The sequence below is a fragment of the Delphinapterus leucas genome, chromosome 9 (assembly GCF_059928025.1).
Source record: "Delphinapterus leucas isolate spDelLeu-1000000601 "Yukka" chromosome 9, BTC_Dleu_Yukka2, whole genome shotgun sequence".
Lineage (NCBI taxonomy): Eukaryota > Metazoa > Chordata > Mammalia > Artiodactyla > Monodontidae > Delphinapterus > Delphinapterus leucas.
This window is the reverse complement of record NC_143137.1, coordinates 19,540,595-19,564,298: the sequence shown is the minus strand read 5'-3', so window position 1 is coordinate 19,564,298 and position 23,704 is coordinate 19,540,595. Positions and strand designations below refer to the sequence as shown.

The window sequence follows — 23,704 nt, the reverse complement described above, 5'->3', positions numbered from 1 at the left end:
CATCAGAAAATGTACAAACAACAAATGCTGGAGAGGGTATGGAGAAGAGGGAGCCCTATTGCACTGTTGGTGGGAATGTAAATTGATACAGCCACTATGGAGAAAATAGTATGGAGGTTCCTTAAAAAACTAAAAACAGAATTACCATATGACCTAGCAATCCCACTCCTGGGCATATACCCAGAGAAAACCATAATTCAAAAAGACACATGCATTCAGTGTTCAGTGCAGCGCTAACACAATGGAATATTACTCAGCCATAAAAAGGAACAAAATTGGGTTATTTGTGGAGACGTGGTTGGATTTAGAGGCTGTCATACAGGGTGAAGTAAGTCAGAACAAGAAAAACAAATATCATATTTTAACGTATATATGTGGAACCTAGAAAAATGGTACAGATGAACTGATTTGCAGGGCAGAAATAGAGACACAGATGTAGAGAACAAACGTATGGACACCAAGGGGGGAAGGTGGCAGGGGGTGTGGTGGTGGTGGATGAATTGGGAGTTTGGGAATGACATGTATACACTAATATGTATAAAATAGATAACTAGTTAGAATCTGCTGTATAAAAAAATAAAATAAAATTCAAAAATTCAAAAAAAAAGAAATGGTGTGGCATACCTGAGAATTCTAGAAGGTCACAGTAGAGATCATTTGACACATTAATTCATCATATTTCGATCTGTGAGTAGATGTATAGACAGCATTTTCCAGTGAACAGTTCCACTGTATGTTGTCTGATCTTTCATCTGCCTCATGTGCCGTGTCTTGTCCTGTAATTTTAATATTTATTTGTGATAGTATTCATTGTTGTATCTCACATTTCTGAAACCGATTTTGATTATTTCTCAAAGAATTAATCTGTTGCCGTCCACTTTAATCCAGCTGCATCTCTTGAATTCCTGTTGATGTTTCATCGGTGTGTTATTTAAAAAGTGCTCTGCAGTCATTAAATTTAGAAAACAGTGAAATAATTTACAAAATGACCACTTCCCATACATTAAAGAAAAAAATGGTGGTATTTTTATCAGTAATTATGCACATTTCTAACTGTAGCTGGATATTTAAGGATTTGTCCTCTATTAAAGGCTAAATGTTAGGAAATGCCTAGAAACCAGACCCCCCAGTACAACAGAATTAATCATCAGTCATGGTGGGATTGACCGCTGCCCCACCGAGTTTTCCTTATGTGTAAGCTTTATGGTACAAGCTACTTAAAACCACAGAAGATAAAGTTCAGGGTTTTAAACTGATGTTCCAGGGATGAAATATATGCATTGACATCTATTTTCTGCAAATTGTTTTGAGTACCACTAAGCAAGGTTAGAGTCAGGGAAGACAGTGGCCTTGCTTAGCTTTCATAATTACAGCTTTATAAATAGACTTTTAATTTGTGAAGGCCAGAAAATAAGGCACTGTATCTTCCTACAGAAATAGAGGCTATTTTCCTATTTGTGGTAAGGTTTTTAAATCTTTGAAGTTCTGAGACTACTCTTGATTGTATATATGGTAACTGTACTTGTATTTTCGGTCAAGAAAACATATTCAGAAAGTTTGTTTTCTACGTGATTAATAATAGTTCCATGATGGAAACAGCACTTTACTGAAAATGCTGCCTTAAAACATATTGGAAACACCCTCCGAGGTTTCTTTATCCACATGGTAAATAGGTTCTGTTAAAAATAATGTGAGGAGCCCTCAGTATGTGCCAGGCACGGGGTTGCTAAGTGCTTTACCTACATTTAAGAAAAATTAAGTGGCTTTGAAAGTTGACATCGTCATATAGTTTTGTAATTGGAACATGAGCTGTTTGGGTTAAAAATCTTCATGCAAATTCTTACAAACAAATTGAGTGTGGACGTGCAGTGGGTGGTTTTTAAGCTTAAATATCTCAGCTGGATTTAATTACCTTGAGGGATAAGGCTACATGATGGGCCAGTGGTTTACCAAATTATTTTTCATTTTCTGAATCTTGATGTCACTAAAGGTTAATGCATCCTCTTTTCTCTGCTAGAGACCTGAGTTAAAATCCATTTTAGAGCATACGTGTAAATGAATTTGTTGTTGTTTTTCCTCCTTGGGGACACTTTGGTCATTTTGTGAGGCAGCCTTTCCATTTGGAATTGCCCGCAGCTTGCACCAGGCAGGGGGGCTCTCATAGCAGGGGCGGTTGCGATTCAGCGTGAAAATGAACTGGCAGGCTTCAGAGGGCAGAGCTGGCCCAGGGCTTGTCACTCTTTCATTCCTCGATTCTGTCTTGGTTAACTTAAGGAAACTTATTTGTTGCTGACATTTCATTATAGCACATCACAAAACAAGTGATGTGTTTGTGGCTAAGCCATTGCATTTTCCTCCCCATCTCAGGCCGGTTTGTATTTGGCAGCTACAAAGCTTTCTGTGTTCACTGTCCACAGTCTCCTAAGTGACTGCATATACTGGGATAGATCTGTGATCAACATTTTTGATCACTGATCTTTCATGAGTTCTATTATCTATTGATTGTTTTTGTATAAATGCTTGATTTTTTTAAGTAGTATTATTAGTTATTGCCTTTATCTGTCCAGATGAGGAATATTTAGATGTATAATCAAAGCAGGGAATAGTCATTGCACATTAATTCCTTCAGGGAGCTTGGTAGGGCTCTTTTCCCTGAGTTCAGCTTGTAGTCAACTCTCCTCCATTACTATTGTTATGATTATTACTACTACTGCTACTATCATTATTATTATTAGTCTTTGTGTTTCTTTCTTCTTTTTTTCTCCCAAGGAATAGTACCTCTTCACTTTTTTTTTCTTTAAGAAAAATATGTAAGGTCTTTATACATAGAAAGACATAAATAAAATTTTATGTACATGGATAAATGGGATTATATAATACATACTGTCTTTTTTCCCCTTTGCAGTTCTCACTTTGGTTTCAAAGTGAACTATTCCAAATTCCCTGAGTCCCTCGTCTTGTCCATTTGTTGTAGGTATTCCTACACCATTTTTATTCATTCAATCCTTTTTGTCTTAAAATCTCCCAAATTGCGCCTTATGCCAAGAGAATCTCCCTTCTCATAGTTTATCTTCTGTTCACCTTTCAAATCCCGTTTCTGCTATCAGACTGAGTCAGTCCAAGGAGAGGTGATGACTGCTGTTGTCTGCTTGTAACATTCATGTAAAAATGCATTTTCCTCTGTGTGTATGTGAATATGAGAAAGAGCTAGAGATGACTGTAAATACACTTGTAGACTTAGACTTACCAAGCTCTGATTCATGATGGCCATGAGAATTATTAAAAAAATTGATAAAGTGTGCTTTTATTGAGTCTTAGTCATAAGAGGCTAAGTTTGACTAAAAGTTGATCTAAATCATTAGTATGTGGACGTCTTGTGAGGATATAAACATTATAATTATTTCAGTAGGAGGTCATTTTACTTGTGTCCATGGATAGGCAATGTGTGTAGGAATAAATAGTATGTACAGCTTTGCTGAGGTGCTTTAGATGCCTTCATGTTTACCATGATTGTTTTCTTCAGCATTCTCTGTCTCCAATGTTAAACCCTTCAAGAGCAGAACTAGGCCTATCCACATTACACTGAAAGTCTGAAGTATGCTGATAAAGTTCTCAAACTCTTCTGACAGTATCTTTTATTTTTATTTTTTAAAAATTGATTTATTTTTGGCTGCGTTGGGTCTTCGCTGCTGTGTGCGGGCTTTCTCTAGTTGCGGCGAGCTGGAGCTACTCTTCGTTACGGTGCGCGGGCTTCTCATTGCGGTGGCTTCTCTTGTTGCAGAGCACGGGCTCTAGGGCGCGTGCGGTTTAGTAGCTGTGGTGCGTGGGCTCAGTAGTTGTGGCTTGCGGCTCTAGAGCCCAGGCTTGGTAGTTGTGGCGCATGGGCTTAGTTGCTCCATGGCATGTGGGATCTTCCGGGACCAGGGATCAAACCCATGTCCGGTGCATTGGCAGGCGGATTCTTAACCACTGGACCACTGGGGAAGTCCCGACAGTATCTTTTAAAAGATAGTCTTTCTTATTTATAATATTACTAGACTATTTCATTGTCTTTATCTTTTTTTTTTTTTGCCGTTTTCAGGTGTCTGCCGTCGAGTCTTTGGAGGGTCCCCTGCTCCAGGTGGAAGGACTGAGTGACCTTAGGCTGGAGCTTCACAGCAAGAAGATGAACCTCCACTTAGTTCTCATAGACGAGCTGCATCGGCACCTGTACATCAAATCCACTAGCCGAGTTGTGCAGCAGAACAAGGAAAAAGGCAGGATGAGGTTGGTTAAAGAGGCTCTTTGCCACAGTGTCTTGTGGCCATGTAGGATTTTAAGGAATATTATTTGTTTCCCAGAATATTGTTATAGTTTATTTTACTTCTCTTTTTAACATACTGTCTCTGAAAATGTAAGATAGTTTTATGATACCAAATACTCCACGTTCTGGAGGCTGACATTCAAAGTTTGTTCATTCCCTCACTGCACATTTCTTGTGGTCCTTTTATGTAAAGATACATAAGAAACATTTACTGTGGGTCTGTAAGTGGATCAGAGAGACCTCTGGTATATCTCAGAAGGAAGAGAAAAGAAATCCTTAAATTGGATAGTGAAGTCCACCTAATTGAGAAATATAGGTGTATGAATATGAAGTTAAAAGACTCTTTGTTACTTAGGGCTGTGTTCAGCTTTGGACAGTCCTCTTTCTGGAGTAGTTTAGGGAAGGTTTAGAGAGAGCATTTTCTTTTTTTTTTTTTTATGCCTGGGCTCATTGTAGCACAGTCCTATGTTGAAGGGCCTGGGTGGACTCAGGACATTTATTAGGTTAGGAGAGACCTGGTAGGGAATAAGACCAGATGGTAAGACAGTAGAACGTTGGCGTTATTAACATGTATCAGATAGCTGTGCACATCATATGTCCTTCCAACATTCCTTTAAAATAGCCATAAGATTCTTCAGAGGGCAGTTGAGCACTATTTACTGTTGATACTTCTTCATCAGACTATAGATGAGAGGAGCACTGGAAGCAGTGCATGCTGGGAGTGAAGTCTATAAAATCCTATTCTGTTCAAACCAGAATTTCCAACTTTGTGTGTGATGCTTCAGTCTAGTCAGAGACCCTGACAGAGAAAGAAGTTTGCATCTCTTCTCTGCAGATGGGCACGAGAAAAACTTAGGCACACAAATTGAGCTAAGGGTTATGTACCTTAGACTTAACTTCAGCACTGCATCTGAATACAATCTTGTTGGAGAGTAAAGTGGTAGATGGGAGCTGTGGTAAGGAAATACCTTCCAGAGTGTCTGGTGGTAAATAGTAGATCTAAATAGATTTCTACCCGTGCAAGGATTAAAAACAAACAGAATAACTCCACTCCCTTATAAGCCCAAAGGAAAAATACTTATTTTCCCTTATGCTGTAGAATAAGCATTAGGGAAAAAGCATTAAGTTGAGGTCTCAAAGAAGAGCATTTATTTGAAGAAAAAGATTTATAAAGCAAAATAGCAAAAGTTTAGGAGACTTAAGCTCAAGTTTCTCAAAAGATGCAAGATGATGTAGTAGTTTAGAATTTTGCTAAAAATTATCACCCTTTCCCCTCCAGTTGAGTGGGAGGAGTGTATTTCCTTCTCTTTGATTTTTGGGCTCTTGCTTTTGCTGATTGTTAGCATGTAGCATGAGGGGCTTGAAATTCCCTTGTGCCAGGGAGCATGCCCTGTCATGCCTCTGCCATTGCCATGATGGTGCTGGTCCCAGGAGGAGGAGGAGAGACATGTGGAATCGAGCCATGTTCAGCTGAGCTGCCTAGCCTGAATCAGCCAGTCACAAAAATATGTGCTTATTGTTGAACATGACTGAGATTCTGTGGTTGTATGCAGCAAGCATATAGCTTCTATGAAATGATAATGGGGAGCTATATGAATGGGATTGGGAGAAATGCAAAAAGAACTAACTACAACAGGAACAAAATGTAAGGAAAAACCAAAATGATAATAGGGAAATTAAGTCTTTTTTAAAACATTAGAAGAATTAAATCAGTGATATGAGGGAAAACTTTTCTTATCGTGAAGAAGAAAAACGCAAGATGATAAAAGAAAGATAATGTGAAAGGTGGAGAATAGTGATCAAATGATTTTAGGCATTCCACAGAATGACACTAAAATGATAGTGTTATAGGTTGAATTGTGTCCCCTTAAAATTCATGCATTGAGGTCCTAACTCCCAGTACCTAACTGTGACTAAATTTGGAGATAGGGTCTTTCAATAGGTAAATAAGTTAAAATGAGGTCATTAGCATGGGCCCTAATTCAATATGACTGGTGTCCATATAAGAAGAGGAAATTTGGACACACACTTCCAAAGAGGGAAGACCATGTGAAGACACAGTGATAAGACGGCCGTCTGCAAACGTAGGAGAGAGGCCTCAGGAGAAACCAACTCTGCCAACAGCTTGAGCCTCCAGAACTGTGAAAAAAAAATTTCTGTTGTTTAAGCTACCCAGTCTGTGGTACTTTGTCATGGCAGCCCTAGCAAACTAATACAGACAGAAATAGTAGCAATAATTATAGTGTAAAGAAAGAAACTTAAACAGAAAAAAAGACCTTGGTCTGCAAATCAAAAGGATTCAAGGTAAACTTAGTGAAAAACTTACTCTTAGATATGATCATGAAGTTTTTTATGAATTTCAAAAACAAATACTGTAAGCACCAAGGAGAAAAAGTATGTTACCTGCCCTGACAGATATAGTTATTTGCCCACCAATATCCATTCTCTCCTTTTTTTTTTTTTTTTTTTGCTGTGTCGGGTCTTAGTTGTGGCAAGCGTGATCTTTGTTGAGGCAAGTGGGATCTTTCCTTGCAGTGTGGGTTCTTTGTTGCGGCACGCAGGCTTCTCTCTAGTTGTGGCATGTGGGTTTTCTGTTTCTAGTTTGCGGCACGCGGGCTCTCTTGTTGAGGTGCGTGAGCTCAGTAGCTGTGGTGCACGGGCTTAGTTGCCCTGCGGCATGTGGAATCTTAGTTCCCCAACCAGGGATGGGACCTGTGTCCCCTGCATTGGAAGGCGGATTCTTTACCACTGGACCACCAGGGAAGTCTCTCTCTTCCTTTTTTTTTTTTTTTTTTTTTTTGCGGTATGCAGGCTTCTCACTGCTGTGGCCTCCCCCATTGCAGAGCACAGGCTCCAGACACGCAGGCCCAGCAGCCATGGCCCACAGGCCCAGCCGCTCCGCGGCATGTGGGATCCTCCCGGACTGGGGCACGAACCCGCATCCCCTGCATCGGCAGGCGGACTCTCAACCACTGTGCCACCATGGAAGCCCTCTCTCCTCCATTTTTAATGACAACTGTTGTTTTGTTCGTGGTGGCCATATGTCCAGCTAAAAGGCTACATTTTCCATCCTCCTGTGTAGCTAAAGGTGATTCGTGAGACTTCTGCTTGCAAGCTCTTGAATCAGGACTCACAGGAAAATTATTTAAAGGTGCCATCTAAACTGGTATGGTCACTCTTTTACTCTTCGCTTGCCTTCCTTTACTTTCTGTCGAGGGCATGGATTGATGCCATCGTCTTGGACACTAGTGACCTTGAGGATGAAAGCCAAATCGTAAACTTTTTAATGACATGGGGGCCTCCATTATGGCTCTGAATGGGTTTGTATCTTTTATACGGGAAAAAGGAAGTCCTTTTGTTTTACTCAGGCCACGGCTATTTGGGTCTTCTGTTTTATACAGTTAAACTTAGTCCTGATAAACAGAAAGGAGTAAAAATCAGGTTCACTGGGATTTGCTGAACATGCAATGCAAGAAGACAGCAGAGCAAAGTCTACAAAGCGTTGAATGGGAAAGAATTGGGACCAAAGATTTCTATACCCAGCCAAATGGACATAGGCAACACAGAGACAAAACAGATATAAATTAACACAAAATGAAAAGCTAGTGTTCTTTTTCTGAGAAAAATACTCAAAAATGAACTATAAGATGCAAACCAAAATCAGCAACTTGAGAACAATAAAGTTGTAGGTGGTTTGAAACTGCTGCCAGGACTGACTGCACAGCATTAAATATGTAAATTTGTGTATAAACAACTGAAAAATAGTTTTGTAAGATCAAAAATATAAGCTGAAAACTATTTTTGAAAAAGAAGGTCTGTGTGGTTGAAGAATATAATAGTAAACAGGATTAGATAGCTAGTGGGAAGCAACTGCATAGCACAGGGAGATCAGCTCAGTGCTTTGTGACCACCTAGAGGGGTGGGATAGGGAGGGTGGGAGGGAGATGCAAGAGGGAAGAGATATTGGGATATATGTATATGTATAGCTGATTCACTTTGTTATAAAGCAGAAACTAACACACCATTGTAAAGCAATTATACTCCAATAAAGATGTTAAAAAAATAGTAAACAGGATTTATATCACCATATTAAGTTAGTAGAGACTGGGAAATTTGGATAAGCAGGAGATGCAAAGGAGTGCTGAATTCTTAAGATGTCAGAAGTTTTGGATTTTAATAATTAGAGAAAATGTTTAATTCATTTAATTTTGTGTTTATTAATCTAGATATGTATATTTAAAGGTTTTTATATTGAAAAGTCACTAGAGAAGACAGAATCAAATAGAACATATTTTTTATTACAAAGGATGATGTTTTAGCCAACATTCTTGATAGCAAATAGCAGAAATCAGTCCTGGTAATAAAACAAGGAAAGAAATTTAGTGGAAAGTTATCAAGTAGGTCACAGAATCTAAGGAAAGGAAGTCTGTATAATCAGGCTCTAAAACCCTGGAGGGACCAAGGGAGGTGCAGCAGCTGAGCTTACATCATAGACAAGCCATAGGAAGGGTCTGGTTGGGTTGCTGCATTATGCCTACAATTGCTGGATTTTTAACTCAAGTGAATGATCTCTAAATGTTGCTGCATCTTGCCTTTATTTCTTCAAGATTCAAAGTCTTGGCTGGAAGCATCCAATTCTTTGAGCTTGAGACATGTCAACTTGTATAGTAGGAAGAAGGGCCAGGCCCTCTTCCCTTTTTGCTTTGACCCAGACCATGGAGAGTGTCTCCAAATACAAAGACTGTTCCAATTGTTGGTATCCAAAAACAAACACAAAAACACAGATTTCTACTGAAGGAGAAAACAAAAGAAGTCACATGAAGGCACTTAAACATATAAAGTAGAACAGATATTTTTGAAGTAGAAGTGGGAAACTAGTAGAATTGATAAAAGAAGGATACATGCCTGCATGGAAAAAATAAAAACGGTTTTTGGAGGCTATGAAACAAAACCCGAATAAATGGGGAGACTTTCCATGTTCTTAGCTCATAAAGATGTTAAGTCCCAGTTAAATCTCAGTTGAGGTTTTTGGAACTGTCAAATCTGTAGTTCACATGGAAGAATAAATGTGTAAGGATTGTTTAAAAAAAAATTGAGAAGGGAGATTATAAGGGATTTCCTTATCTAATATTAAAGTATATTATAAAGCTACTTTAATCAAAACAGTACAGACATGCAAACACAAAATCAGATTGTTGGAAGGAAATAGAATTTAGAAACAGACCCCAGGATATATGAAACTTCAATATTTTTAAACAGTAGTTCAGTTCAGTGAAGCGAATGAAGGCTATTTAGTAATTCGTGTTGATACAATCAGCTGTGTGAAGAAAAGAAATTTAGCTGCCTACCTGTTATTATGTACAAAAAATTCTAACTTGGTTTAAAAAAAATCACATGATGCAACTTTATTAGCATTAGGAAAAAATAGGAGAATATGTATGTGGGAGGCTTTCTAGGTACATATCCTACAAAAATAGTACCATTTCATAAAAATACATGTAACAGGATGTTGACTGGAACATTTTGGGCAGAACGACAAAAATACACAAGCTCAATATTCAAGAGGACTATGGTTAAATGAATTATGGTGTATCCATGCTGTGTAATACTAGACATTAAAACAAATGAGAAAGATTTCTTAGTGCTGATAGGAAAAGATTTCCAAGGTGTATTCTTGGGTTCAAAAAAGCCAGGTGAAAAACAGCATGTATGTTATGAATCTATTTGTGTAAGAATTGAAAGAATATATACTTAAATATATATCCTTTATATATAGATGTAAAAATTTGTGTGTGTGTAAATGATTTCTTAGAAGGATAATGCTGAAAAACAATGACAAAAGGAATTACCTATGGGAAATGGAAATGGGGTGGCAGGGAATAGAAAAGAAGGACTTATTTCATACCCTCTGCACTGGGAATGTATTCACCAGGAGCATGTATTATTACTTTAATAATAATACTATTGATAATACATTTAAAAAAAATTATTTATTTTTGGCTGTGTTGCGTCTTCGTTTCTGTGCGAGAGCTTTCTCTAGTTGTGGCAAGCGGGGGCCACTCCTCATCGCGGTGCGCGGGCCTCACTGTCGTGGCCTCTCTTGTTGCGGAGCACAGGCTCCAGACGTGCAGGCTCAGTAATTGTGGCTCACGGGCCTAGTTGCTCCGCGGCATGTGGGATCCTCCCAGACCAGGGCTCGAACCTGCGTCCCCTGCATTAGCAGGCAGACTCCCAACCACTGCGCCACTAGGGAAGCCCTGATAATACTTTTGAAGATTACTTTTAATGAAATGGCAACATGTTTACTGTTAAAAGGAAAACCTAGGGTTTAATATTCTATACAGGGTGATCCAAAGAATGTTGAAAAGCATGTGTACATTTTTGTGTGTATGCATGAGTAGGTGTGTGTGTGTGTGTGTGTGTGTAGGGATGCACAGACTCCTGTCTGTTAAATGTTTTGAAAGACATTATACTATAATTATATTAGATTATTTTCATTTTCTTTATATTTTCAAAAAAACATTTAATACCTTTATAAGCAGATAAAATCAATAAAAAATTATTTTAAAAATGGTTAATCCTTTTACTTGTTGCATGCATCCTGGTTTAATACTTGATCACCCCATTGTATTTCTTGCTCCCTAACTAATTTTTTCTTTTTATGTATGTCTGTTTTCTTTTTGTTATCTTTCAGTGCTTCCCCCCACCCTCCTGCTTTGCTTAGGTTTTAGCTTCACCTTATTTTGTATTGCATGTCTTCACTCTTGGTTTATCATTTGAGACCATGACTGTTTTTGACTTTTCTACCCTCTGAATCATTATTCTTTCTGTACGTTGAGGCAGATCTTAGAACTATAGAGAATTACTGTGCCAGACATTCCTGATTCATTATTCTGTTACATTTTCTTAGGAAGGGCATATTATCTTTGACAGACACTTCTCAGCTGAGTTTGATTTGACAAACTATGAGCACTTGCTCTTTGACAGGTCCTGTGCCAGCTGTTGGGGTTATAGGGTGAATATATTAGTTATTAGATTTACAACTTAAAGTTCAACTCACCTCTGTTAAGTTTCAGTTTGACTAAAGTCAACCAAATGACCTGCTGCTGTGAATTTTGGGCAGAGTTGGACATATTTATTATTAAGTGAAGGAACAGAAATAAGTTATAATTAAAATGCAAATATTTAATAAGCTGTTAGCACTTCTAAACCTTCTTTAAAAAAAAAAAGACTTCATGGCTTGAAATACTGAAATCAGACACATTTTGAAGTAGATCCTTACTAGTTGGATGAGTGCTGAATGGTCAGAAAGTCCTAGGAGTTACGGTGGTAGGGGGTTGTTTTTGGTATGGTTAAATTTGCTTCATAGTTTTCCTGTCTGCCACTATGTGGTTATTAAATAGCAAACCACTCAATTACAAGATACAATTACTGATTTTGGGGGTCCTGTCTTATACTGGGAAGGATTTTATGTGCATCACCTGTCTTTTTCAACTCGGCTATGAATGATTCTGAAAGAATTTAAAATAAAAATTTGTAATCATAGATCTTTAAGAAGAAAAATAATTTCTATCAGTATTTCTTTGAAATAAAGCTGTTCAGAGGATTCATACTAATTAGAAACTCAAAGAACAATCTAATTTTTTTGTAGTAACATTGGTTTATACATTGTATCGAATATAAGTTTCACATGTGCAACATTATCTTTTGAATTCTGTATACACTACAGCCTACAGCGTGCTCACCACCAAAAATTTATTATCCATCACTCTTCAGTTGACCCACTTTACCTCTTCCACCCTCCTCCCGTTCCTCTTCCCCCTGGTAACCACTACTCTGTTCTCTGTATTAGTGCTATTTGTTTTGTTCTGGTTTGCTCATTTATTTTGTTTGTGTTTGGTTTTTATATTCCATACATGAGGGAAATGCTAGAGTTGTCTTTTTTTGTTTTATTTATTTCACTTATCCTAATGCCCTCAATGTCCATTCATGCTGTTGCAAATGAGGAAGATTTCATATTTTTTATGGCTGAGTAGTATTCCAGTGTGTGTGTATCACATCTTCTTTATCCATTTATCTGTTGTTGGGCACTGAGGTTGTTTCCGTATCTTGACCACTGTAAATAGTGCTGCTATGAACATAGGATGCACGTATCTTTTCGAATTAGTGTTTTTGTATTCTTCGGATAAATACTCAGAAGTGGAGTAGCTGGGTCATATGGTAATTCTAGTTTTAATTTTTCCAGGAATCTCCATACTTCTTTCTGTAGTGGTGCACCAATTTACATTCCCACTAACAGTGTATGAGGGTTCCCTTTTTTCCACATTTTCTCCAAATTTGTTATTTCTTTCCTTTTAAGAACAATCTAGTTTTGATTTTATTTTTTTGTTCTCAAAAATACTTCCTCTGAGAGATTCAAAACCCTTTGAAGGTATTAATTAATACTTCTCAACTTTATTTCTGATGTATGTATTTCTTTATTTCAACTTTTCTCTCTTCTGAAATGGAAACTAAGGTATGTGATATTCTATAGTAGCAGGTACCTTTCTGTTGAGTTTCACGTCTGAGGTAACTACATGAGTGGGTGTGCCCCCTGTCTCTTGAACTCTTAAGACTAAGTCCTTCCATAAAAGAACAAGAGAAAAACCAGAAGTCATTTCCAGAGTTACTTGCCTTTGGGTTAGTGTTCACAAAGGAGAAAACTGAAGCCCAAGGGAAAATTTTAGAAAGAGAAAAGAGTCTATGCAAATAGTTTTACAGTAAATTGACTTTCTAAGAGTTTATTGATGGAGTTTGAGGGCCCTTCTGGCTCTGATAATAAAGTCAGCAGGTTATGTTTTTTCAGAGTTAAAATGGCAAGCCATTTATCACCCTATATTTAACTGAAATACATGTTTAGGTTGAAACTGAGAAAATGATTGTAGGTTTTAATCTAAAGTGACTCATGTGCACATCTGTATTTATAGAAGTGTGTATTATACTTACAGATACACATAGCACTGTGCACACACATCTGTACTAACTGCTGCCTCATTTACAGCCTTGGCGGGCAGTATTCCAGCTATGTACCTGAATTTCCTGCTAATGGATACCTTCATTTATTAATGCTTTCAAAATAACTCCTCCACTTCTGTTATGGATATATTTATTAAATTTATCAAACCTTTTTTCTATCATGTAAAATTGAAATTAGCTTCTTCTTAATTATTCAGTAACAGCACTGTAAACATAGGTGGTTATCCTCTGTCTCTTTGGGCATGTGTATCCAGAGGCTGGGGAGATGTGTAGAGCTAGTTTTCCACCTGTGAGTAAAATGCAGGTAGAAGAAGGAGAGGTGGCTGAGGAGAAAAATGAGAATACAACAGTAGTCAGTATAGAAAAGATGAATGGGTAAATCTGAGCAAATTGATTTTATGATTAGACTACTGTAGCCAGTCAGTGGATTTGAAGGCTCTTTTGGGTTTTCTTAAGATAGTGTAGGCAAATAGGAACTTACAGCTTTATATTGGAGGAAGAGAGTCACTGGAGCTATGTCAGTTCAGATCCTGGGAAATGCTATTGCTGTTACTTTTATGTCTCATTCCTCACTTGAGGTTTCGCGTTAGTCTGCAAATGATTCCAACACTTGGAAATGCATGAAGTTGGGTATAGCTCATATCTTACTCATACTTGGATGCTCGGCGCTGAGCGAAGTGCCAAGCACATAACAGAGGCTGAGACTTGTTTGAGTTATGCTTCCCCCTTCCCTGTAATAAGTGAAAAGGGAGAAGCTAATGACTGCCATAGTTAACCTCCGGGCCTAGGACAGTGGCTGTAAACATTGTTAACGCTAGATAAAAATAACACCTTGAAAGATAATTTTGCCTTTTAACCTATTTTTCAAAGTTTTCTGAAACATGTTTTTTTTTAAATTAGCTTAGAAATATACATGTACCTTGCATGTGGAAGCTTCAAAGGAGTGGTGGGAGGGAGATGGGGATATATCACTGTAGGGGGTCAATGTTCAAACTTCCACACATTTTTTTCTCCCATTTGGGGGAAGGTTTCTTGAAGGTGTAGTCTTGTTCCTGCTTCCCTCTGTCTGCCCTCCCTTTACAGCCCACTTTGAGAATCACTTCCGTGGTAGCCACTCTTACTGGTGATGTTATTGGGACTGGAGGAGGTGAGAACTATGGCTTTGACCTGTCTATCCTTGGAACATGAGTTAGAGAAGCCTTTCTGTTAGAGATGCATTGTGATTAGATGATTCAGTTTCTTCAGGGTAGGGCACAGGTGTTATTTGCCTTGGCACTGCCTACATTCTTGGACTTAACAGATGCCTGTAAATGGGAATTATCTTGAAAATTTGTTTTTTATAGTCTTTGTGTCATTTAAAATTAATGTGTTTATTTTGGAGGCTCCAAAGTTAATTATTAAGATGAGTTGCTAGGCCTTTTTGGAAAAGGTGAAATGGGTAGTCAAATACTGAATTAACCTGTTTGTGAGTCCTTATATCATCTTTTATAAACCTGATTCTCAACTTGATGAAATTTATGAATCTTTTTTTAAAGGAAACTAAGTACAGTGAACTCCCAGTATATGTCAAAAAAAATAAAAGGTCCAGCTTGAAAGACACAAGCTAATCTAGGCTTAACTACTTAAACTTACATTCAGTTTTCATGATAAGGTGTTATTTGATCTTCCTTTGCTGATAAAATAATTTTAATATAGAAACAAAGGGGGTACTGAAGTGTGTGGCAGAATTTGGTTATAAGGTGGTCATCAGATGATCAGAATATACTTAAACTATTTTTTTAACCTAGTATTGTAATAAAAAGATAAAAATGTAAATATTGATATTTGGAATCCTTCAAATACATTTTTATTCCCCTGTCTGTGACCACCACTTTACTTGAAGTAGACTTGAGATATTTGAAGTCAGTATAAAGAGGGTTCATGACAAAAGGAAAGCAATAAAGGATGGGCATGTTTTTGGACTTAAGTTGATTTTGGAGAAATCGCTCAGTAACTACTGCTACTTTCCCCCTTCAGCTCCCTCGTGAAAGATGCTTCTCCTGTTCCTCTGCTTGATGTTACAAACGTTCCTACTCCTCGAAAATTCCTCGATACCTCTCAGTATTCTACTCCTGGAAGCTCAAGTGGTAAGTATTTAATTCTTCAGCCACTCAACTTCTTTTTGGTGGGCTGCGGTTCCTGGGCCCAGGCCTGGGGAAGCCTGCGCAGCCAGGGTTGGGAGGGCCTGAGGTTACTGCCTTGGAGCCTGTGATCAGCCCTTTGCTGCCCTCAGAGGGAAGAAGATAGAAGATGATTGGTTGGGCCTATTGCATTATCAGTTTTTAAAAAGTGGCAGCTGAAGCTGGCCTGTCTGCTGACTCCAGCTGTGTTTTGTTTGACCAGCACTGCTTGTTTTTAAGTTGAATTTGAATGCTTTATTATTATTATTTTTTATTTTATTTTTTTTTGCGGTACGCGGGCCTCTCACTGTTGTGGTCTCTCACGTTGTGGAGCACAGGCTCCGGACGCGCAGGCTCAGCGGCCATGGCTCACGGGCCTAGCCGCTCCGCGGTATGTGGGATCCTCTCGGACCTGGGCACGAACCCACGTCCCCTGCATTGGCAGGCGGACCCTCAACCACTGCGCCACCAGGGAAGCCCCCTGAATGCTTTTTGTTGGAGCGTATGCTTTTTGTTTTGATGTTTTGCTGTAACTTCTGTTGATCCTGTTAGCTTTTACCCAGCTGCTGCACATAGTATGTTCCTGGTCTGGTCCGTGAGAGCTTTTGAGTGTGTGACCCCTGCCCTATATCTTGATTCCTTATATCTTCCAGTGGCTTCTCCACGTCTACATGCGCCTGCATGCGTGTGTGTGCATGCGCGGACACACACAATGCGCTTTGGGGACATATCCACAAACTAATCTTGTTTATTCCTGCGCAACCTAATATTGTGTTGAATAAGACAAAGGAGAGCCATTTTTGCCTATATTTAAAGTTGGGGGAGGGAAGGTGTACTTTGAATATGGATGCAAAGATTTAAGGGAATTCTTCTGGAGTGGCTCAGACCTGCCAGCCCCATCAGAAGGTTCAGCTCAGCTGGATTCAGACCTTCTGGGGTCTGCAAACACCTGCCCTGTTTGTCGCAGCTTTGGGCTAGGGAGAAGGTGACTGGATGTTTTTTTGTGGGCTGTCCCACAGTTGCCTTTGTGTGACGGCTAAAGTTCTCAATGCCTTTTAAAGAAAATAGTAATATTGATTATCATTGGCTTTTCAGATAAAACTTAGCTCCTACTAGTTCTGTAGTCCTATAGACCTTGAAATGATGAAGAGGTAGAAAAATAATTTGGATTCAGTCAATGTGTTCTGTGCAACTAACTGAAAGTGTTTCTTTCGAGAGCCTAACAATATATTGTTGCTGGGGCATATTTAATTACTTTATAAAATATAAGTTAATTAAAATTTATGGTTATTTAGGCCCGGAATCTTGAAGAGTATTGCTTTTACTGTAGGAAAAGTATAGGAATTGCTTTATAATAAATTTTTCTACTAGTCTTAGTTAATGATTTTATTTTTCTAAAACCCAAACACTTACTTTTATTATGGCACTTTACAAAGGTTTGTGCTCAAGCTTCTTCCTGGAATTAACAGGTTTTGTTTTCTCCCCCTTTCTGTTGTAATATCGCTGTTCTTTGAATTTTGACACTGCTTTGAGCTGTTAGAGAGTGTGGAATTATGAAATAGAAAATGCATTAATACTTTTGATCTGTAGTTTACCTCTTTGTGGAAATTACCTCCCTTTTGTGGAAATTACCAATTGTTAGATCTTTGTGTTTTTATAATGTGAATTATTGCTTAGCCTGGTTATATCAATTTACATAAATGTTGCTGAGTCAATGGCCAAGTGAAATAAAAATTTTAATTGTTCATGAAGAGATGATGGGTCAGGCATTTTGCAAATGAAAAATATAAATACCAAAAAAGCTGAAGAAAATGCCAGTGATGGCAAATTTCAGTAGAAACTAATTTTGCAACATCTGTTATTTTTAATAAGACAGCTCTTCCTCTTTGCGCGCTTTTCCTGTCAGGCCCTGTAGATAGCCTTTATCACTGAGTGGAGTTCATAGTGACACTTTGACTTCAGCAGTCTGTGGGGATGACTCTGGAAGAACTGTGTGATAGATGAGTGGAGCTTGGGACCATTATGGAGATGGCTTGTAGATATGTGCACAAACCTTTCGTTTTAGAAAAGCTCATTTCCTTGACTTGTTTGGAAGACTGTCGATCTCTTGATTTTTCTGGGGGGTGATTGAAAAAGAAGGTAATTAAATTATTATTGATTAAAGTCAATAGTAGCAGTAGTTAAGATGTGTTTAGTACCTTCTAACAGTAGAAATAAGTGCTTTGCGTGAATTAACTCATTCAGTCCTTCAGCGATCTTATGAGAGAGGCACTATTAGCCCCATTTTACAGATAAGAAAACCAAGACTGAGGGTGGTTAATAATGGGTTTAAGTTGACACAGCTGACAAATAGTAGCTGGGTTCCAGAGTATGCTCAGTTTGTTTTCCTGAAAATAAGGTATTATGGGACTTCCCTGGTGTTACAGTGGTTAATACTCTGCCTTCTAGTGCAGGGAGAGCGGGTTCGATCCCTGGTCGGGGAGCTAAGATCCCACATGCCTCTTGGCCAAAAAACCAAAACATAAAACAGAAGCAATATTGTAACAAATTCAATGAAGACTTTAAAAATGGTCCACATCAAAAAAAAATCTTAAAAAAAAAAACACCAACCAAAAACTAGGTATTAGTTTTCTATTGCTGCCGCAACAAATGACACCATACATTGATCATCTTACGGTTGAAGTACGTAAGAAGTCCGACATGGGTCTCATTGGGCTAAAATGAAGGCTGTGGGCAGGGTTATGTTCCTACCAGAGGTTCTACAGGAGAATCCATTTCCTTGCCTTTTCCTGCTCCTAGAGGCTCTTGCTTTCCTTGACTTGTGGCTCCCTTCCTCCATCTTCAAAACCAGGGATGGTGGGTCACATCTTTCTCGGGTCACATCCTTCCCACCTCACATCTCTCTGACCCACTCTTCTGCTTCCTTCTTCCTCTCTTATGGGCCCATGTGATTAAATTGATTCCCACCTGGATAATTCAAGATCCTTTCCCCATCTCAAGGTCCTTAACCTTAATTTCATGTGCAATGTCTCCTTTGCCATGTAAAGCAGCATATTCACAGACTCTGGGTATTAGGACATGGCTATCTTTCAGGGACCATTAGTCTGCTTATCACACTCTGCACTACCTATCTTCTTGACTTAAGTTATTTTTAGGAGCCAGTGTATAAAAATTTGACTTTGTTGAAATTATGTGTGAAATCTTTGCAGTTCTAGTTTTTAGGACTGTATTAATCCGGGTCACATTATTAAAGGGGATTGTATAAATGAGGAAGATGTAAATTATCTAGAGAACTGCATAAACTGTATATTTACTAAGTAAATATAAAAGTGTGGGGTTGAAGAAATATACTGTAACAAAGGACAGAAATTTTGTCTTATTCTTAATAATGAACAGTAAGTCCCGGGAGTCTATTTGTGAAGTGCTCTGCAAGTCAGCCTAGAAAGTAATAGTCATTTTCAGCAGGGAATTTAACATAGGCTCTTAAAGCTCCTCTCTCATCTTGTGAAATAGTAGGATTGAGGGTGTAATCCATTAGAACTGACATTTTTATAGAGGAAGTTGCAACAGGGAATCCCTGGGTAGAATAGATCTCCCATCGGGGTGCCATAAATTAAAGTTACAGGTGATTCCTGAAAACTTTCAGATTATTATTAATTAAATGAGAATTTTGATGGCTTGTGAATGAGTCGTTTTTCAGATGTCTTATTTAGAGGTAGAGTTGTGAGTGACTTTTCTATGAGAGGTATTCTTTTTTTTAAAATTAATTTTATTTTATTTTTGGCTGCGTTGGGTCTTGATTGCTGCGCGGGGGCTTTCTCTAGTTGCAGCGAGTGGGGGCTACTCTTCATTGTGGTGCGTGGGCTTCTCATTGCGGTGGCTTCTCTTGTTGCGGAGCACGGGCTCTAGGCGCGCGGGCTTCAGTAGTTGTGGCTCGTGGGCCCTAGAGCGCAGGCTCAGTAGTTGTGGCACATGGGCTTAGTTGCTCCACGGCATGTGGGATCTTCCCGGACCAGGGCTCGAACCCATGTCCCCTGCATTGGCAGGTGGATTCTTAACCACTGGGCCACCAGGGAAGTCCCTGAGAGATGATCTTATCATAGTTTACATGTTATAGTTCGCAAGATACGTTACATCATTCAACTGATGCAGCAGTCCTACAAGGTAGTTGGGGCAGGTACTGTTGTCATTATCAGTGACAACACTGATATTGTCACTGTTAAGATTATTATATTTATATGACATATTTAAGTGTATTATCAGGTGTTTAAGTTATCCTAAAAGTTGTATGGAATTATATATGTCTATGCATCATTTAATTAAAAAATAAAACATTTACTTACAAAATGCAAAATCAAGGCACAGATTGGCAGAAGCAAGCAACGCATTAAGAGGAAAATGATTAGCATCCACTTAATTTTCTTACATAATAATGAAAAAAGCAATGGCATAATAAAGAACTGGGCAAATAATGTGCAATTCACAGAAGAGTCTATATACATGGAAAGATTGGCATTTATCTGACGGACGTTAAGTGTTCAGAATATATAAAGAATCCCTATAAATCAATGAAGCAAGCAAGTAGAAAAATAGGCAAAAATATGAACAGGCAGTTTGCATAAGAGGACACCTATGCTAGTAAATATATGAAAAACTGCTTATACTCCAGTTAATCAAGTCTTATTTTTAAAACTCATTTTACAAATGTGGAAACTGAATCCAGGGAGGTTGAGTGATTGGTCCAGGTTCAACCAAGATGGTAATTGTTGGAGGCTGGCCTCATGCTGTCCTCACTCTGAATATGTAAAAGATGTATTTTGCAAGCCTTTTTTTCTATTATTCTCATCAGTCACAGTATTTTGTAATATACAGGGAAACTAAAGTCTAATTTAGAAACAGTAATTCAACTATAACTTAGGTAGAAGGATGGGCGAAGTGTGGAGAAAAGCCAATAATTATAGTAAAATGTTGGTTTAAGCTTTTGGATTCCCATTATGTCTTTTTATTTGGCAAATTGCCTTTGGAACGTTTTGACTGAGCAATTACTCCCAAGATACACAGGCATTTCATTGTGGCTTCTTTATTCATTTTATTCACAGTCCTGCTGGGATTGCTGTGAATATAACTATAATGAAATTGGACTTCCTACTCCCTTCCTTTTTGGAACCAGCATAGGTTAAGCAATAAAATTTAAAGAGATCACAAATGAAATGGTTTTTTTCTTTTGCTGCTGTTTTCTTGATGTGTGTTTTATTTCATCAAACCTTGTTCTGAGACTTGATATTTATCTTAAGAATTTTGGGTCTGATATTTTAAAAATTCCCTTTACATGTGTTGGGAGCTATGAATCCTAACATAAAAGGAGATGAAGTTTCTCTTTTTGGAACTCAAATGTCTAGAATAGTGAAGATCTGATTCTCCAGAATCTTGACACCTTTTGAGTTACTTCTGTCCTCAGGACAGGACCTCCCTTGGTATTTTTTTCTTTAATTAATTAATTAATTTATTTATTTTTGGCTGCATTGGGTCTTTGTTACTGCGTGTGGGCTTTCTCTAGTTGCGGTGAGCGGGGGCTACTCTTTATTGTGGTGAGCGGGCTTCTCACTGCGGTGGCTTCTCTTGTTGTGGAGCATGGGCTCTAGGCATGCGGGCTTCAGTAGTTGTGGCAGGTGGGCTCAGTAGTTATGGCTCGTGGGCTCTAGAGCTCAGGCTCAGTAGATGTGGCGTATGGGCTTAGTTGCTCCGCGGCATGTGGGATCTTCCTGGACCAGGGCTCAAACCCGTGTCCCCTGCATTGGCAGGCAGATTCTTAACCACTGCACCACCAGGGAAGTCCCCTCCCTTACTATTTTAAATCAACTGTTTCTGAAGTATCCTTGCATTTGCTCTTATTAAATATCTTTGACTTCTATGATTGGTCAAAAGTAGAGTTGAGGAATATATACAAGGGAGACAAAATAGAACTAATAGTTCATATGTATCTAAGTATAAAAATGAAGCAAGACCAGAGTTTATTTTAAGAAAAATATTAATTTTTAATGTATAAAATGTATTTAATAATATAGTTTATAAATATGAATAAATATTGTATAACATATACACATATATAAATATATAGACCCAGAATTGCCAAAGTAAATCTGAGGAAAAAGAACAAAGCAGGAGGCATAACCCTCCCAGACTTCAGACAATACTACAAAGCTACAGTAATCAAAGCAGTGTGGTATTGGGACAAAAACAGACATATGGATCAATATATAGAAACAATATATATAGTCTGCATTTACACATGTACAGCCTATATACACATATACACACATATACACAGTAAAAGTATGAAAACAAACAGGAAAAAGATACAGAATATAAATACAAGTATACCTCAGAGGTAGTGTGGGTTTGGTTCCAGACCACCACAATGAAGTGAGTCACAGGAAGTTTTTGGTTCCCTGTGCATGCAAAAGTTATGTTTACACTATACTGTAGTCTATTAAGTATGCAGTAGCACTATGTCTAAAAAAACAATGTATATACATATCTTAATTTAAAAACATTTTATTGCTAAAAGATGCTAACCATCATCTTAGCCTTCAGTGAGTTGTAATCTTTTTACTGAAGTAAAATGGTGGAGGGTCTTGCCTTGGAGTTGATGGCTGCTGACTGATCATCAGGTGGTAGTTGCTGAAGGCTGGGAAGGCTGTGACAATTTCTTAAAATAAGACAGCAATGAAGTTTGCCCTATTGACTGACTCTTCCTTTCACTTGAACACTTAGAGGCCATTGTAGGGTTATTAATTGGCCTAATTTCAGTATTGTTGTGTCCCTGGATATAGGGAGGCCTGAGGAGAGGGGAACAGCCAGTCAGTGGAGCAGTCAGAACACACACAATATTTATCCATTAAGTTTTCCATCTTACTTGGCTGTGGTTTGTGGCATCCCAAAACAGTTACAGTAGTTACATCAGAGATCACTGATCACCATAACAAATATAATAATAATAATGACAAAGTTTAGACAAATCGTGAGAATTACCAAAATGTGACAGAATGAGCAAATGCTGTTGGAAAAATGATGCTGATAGACTTGCTTGACTCAAGCTTGCTGCAAACCTTCAATTTGTAAAAAATGCAGTATCTGCAAAGCACAATAAAATGAAGCACGATAAAACAAGGTGTGCCTGTATTCTGTATTTATTAAAATATTTATAATCAATATGTATTATAAAATACGAATATTACATTATTCATGCATCAGAGATCAATATAACCATCACCTATGTACTTCCCACTAGATTAATAAATCTTACTATTTTTCTATATTTGCTCCGGATTCTTTTTTAAAAAAATAGAACATTACACGTGTAATTGAAGCTCCCATGAATTCATGACTTCTTTCCCAATTCTTTCCTCTCCCTTCTACCCCAGAGGTTAGCTGCTATTTTGAAATTGTTCTGTATCTTTTTCCTGTATGTTTTCATACTTTTACTATGTGTATGTATGTATATGTGTACATATTTTGGGCATTTGTCAAATAGAAACAATGCATGTAGCTTATATATATTTATATTTATATATAAATTTTATGTTTACACATCCAAACTGTATTGTCCTTTGAATATTTTAAGGCTTATGTAAATTAATTTATTTACTTAATTTTAATTATATAATTGCTTAATTAACTTATAATTAATACAATATGTATCATTCTACTACTGGAGTGTTTCATTCAACATTGTATTTTTGGATTTTCTCATGTGCTATAACTTTAGCTTATTAATTTTACTACTGTCATAGTATTTTATTATATAACTAGATCATACTTTATTCATTCTGTTATAGATAGACAAGGTATAAGTTGTTTCTTGTTGCTCATTATTGGGAACCTTACAGCAATGAAGATTCTTGTACATATTTCTCTAGGACAGTTTCCCAACCCCTGGAATGGTTTATAGTATATCTAAGATAAACATTTCAGCCTTTGGAATAGCTAGTTGGGGCAGTCAGAATCTCTCGGCAAGTCCTTTCTAGCCACATGCAGCCACCTTCATATACCCTAGCTGTGCTATAAAAGTACTATTATTTTCTGTATGTGCCATGATGCCCAGGAGGTAGGGAAGCCTTGCTCTTAGGGTGCATATGTGTTTATGGATAGGAATGTTGTGCCTTTTAAAGTTTACTTGCAATTGATTTTTAAAGTAGTTATACCAATGTAGAATTCTCCGAGCAGT

The 23,704-nt window shown here is 37.9% G+C and overlaps 1 protein-coding gene across 2 annotated transcripts in view; it reads left to right on the top strand.

Moving 5' to 3' along the window:
* The window catches only part of EXOC4 (exocyst complex component 4), an 823,589-nt gene that overhangs the window by 50,995 nt on the left and 748,890 nt on the right, over positions 1–23,704 (top strand). For both annotated transcript variants that reach the window (XM_022580733.3, XM_089917005.1), the window contains exons 4-5: positions 4,082–4,266; positions 15,335–15,444. In XM_022580733.3, the coding sequence (XP_022436441.1) occupies positions 4,082–4,266; positions 15,335–15,444 (295 nt within the window). The remainder of the gene's footprint in view (positions 1–4,081; positions 4,267–15,334; positions 15,445–23,704) is intronic.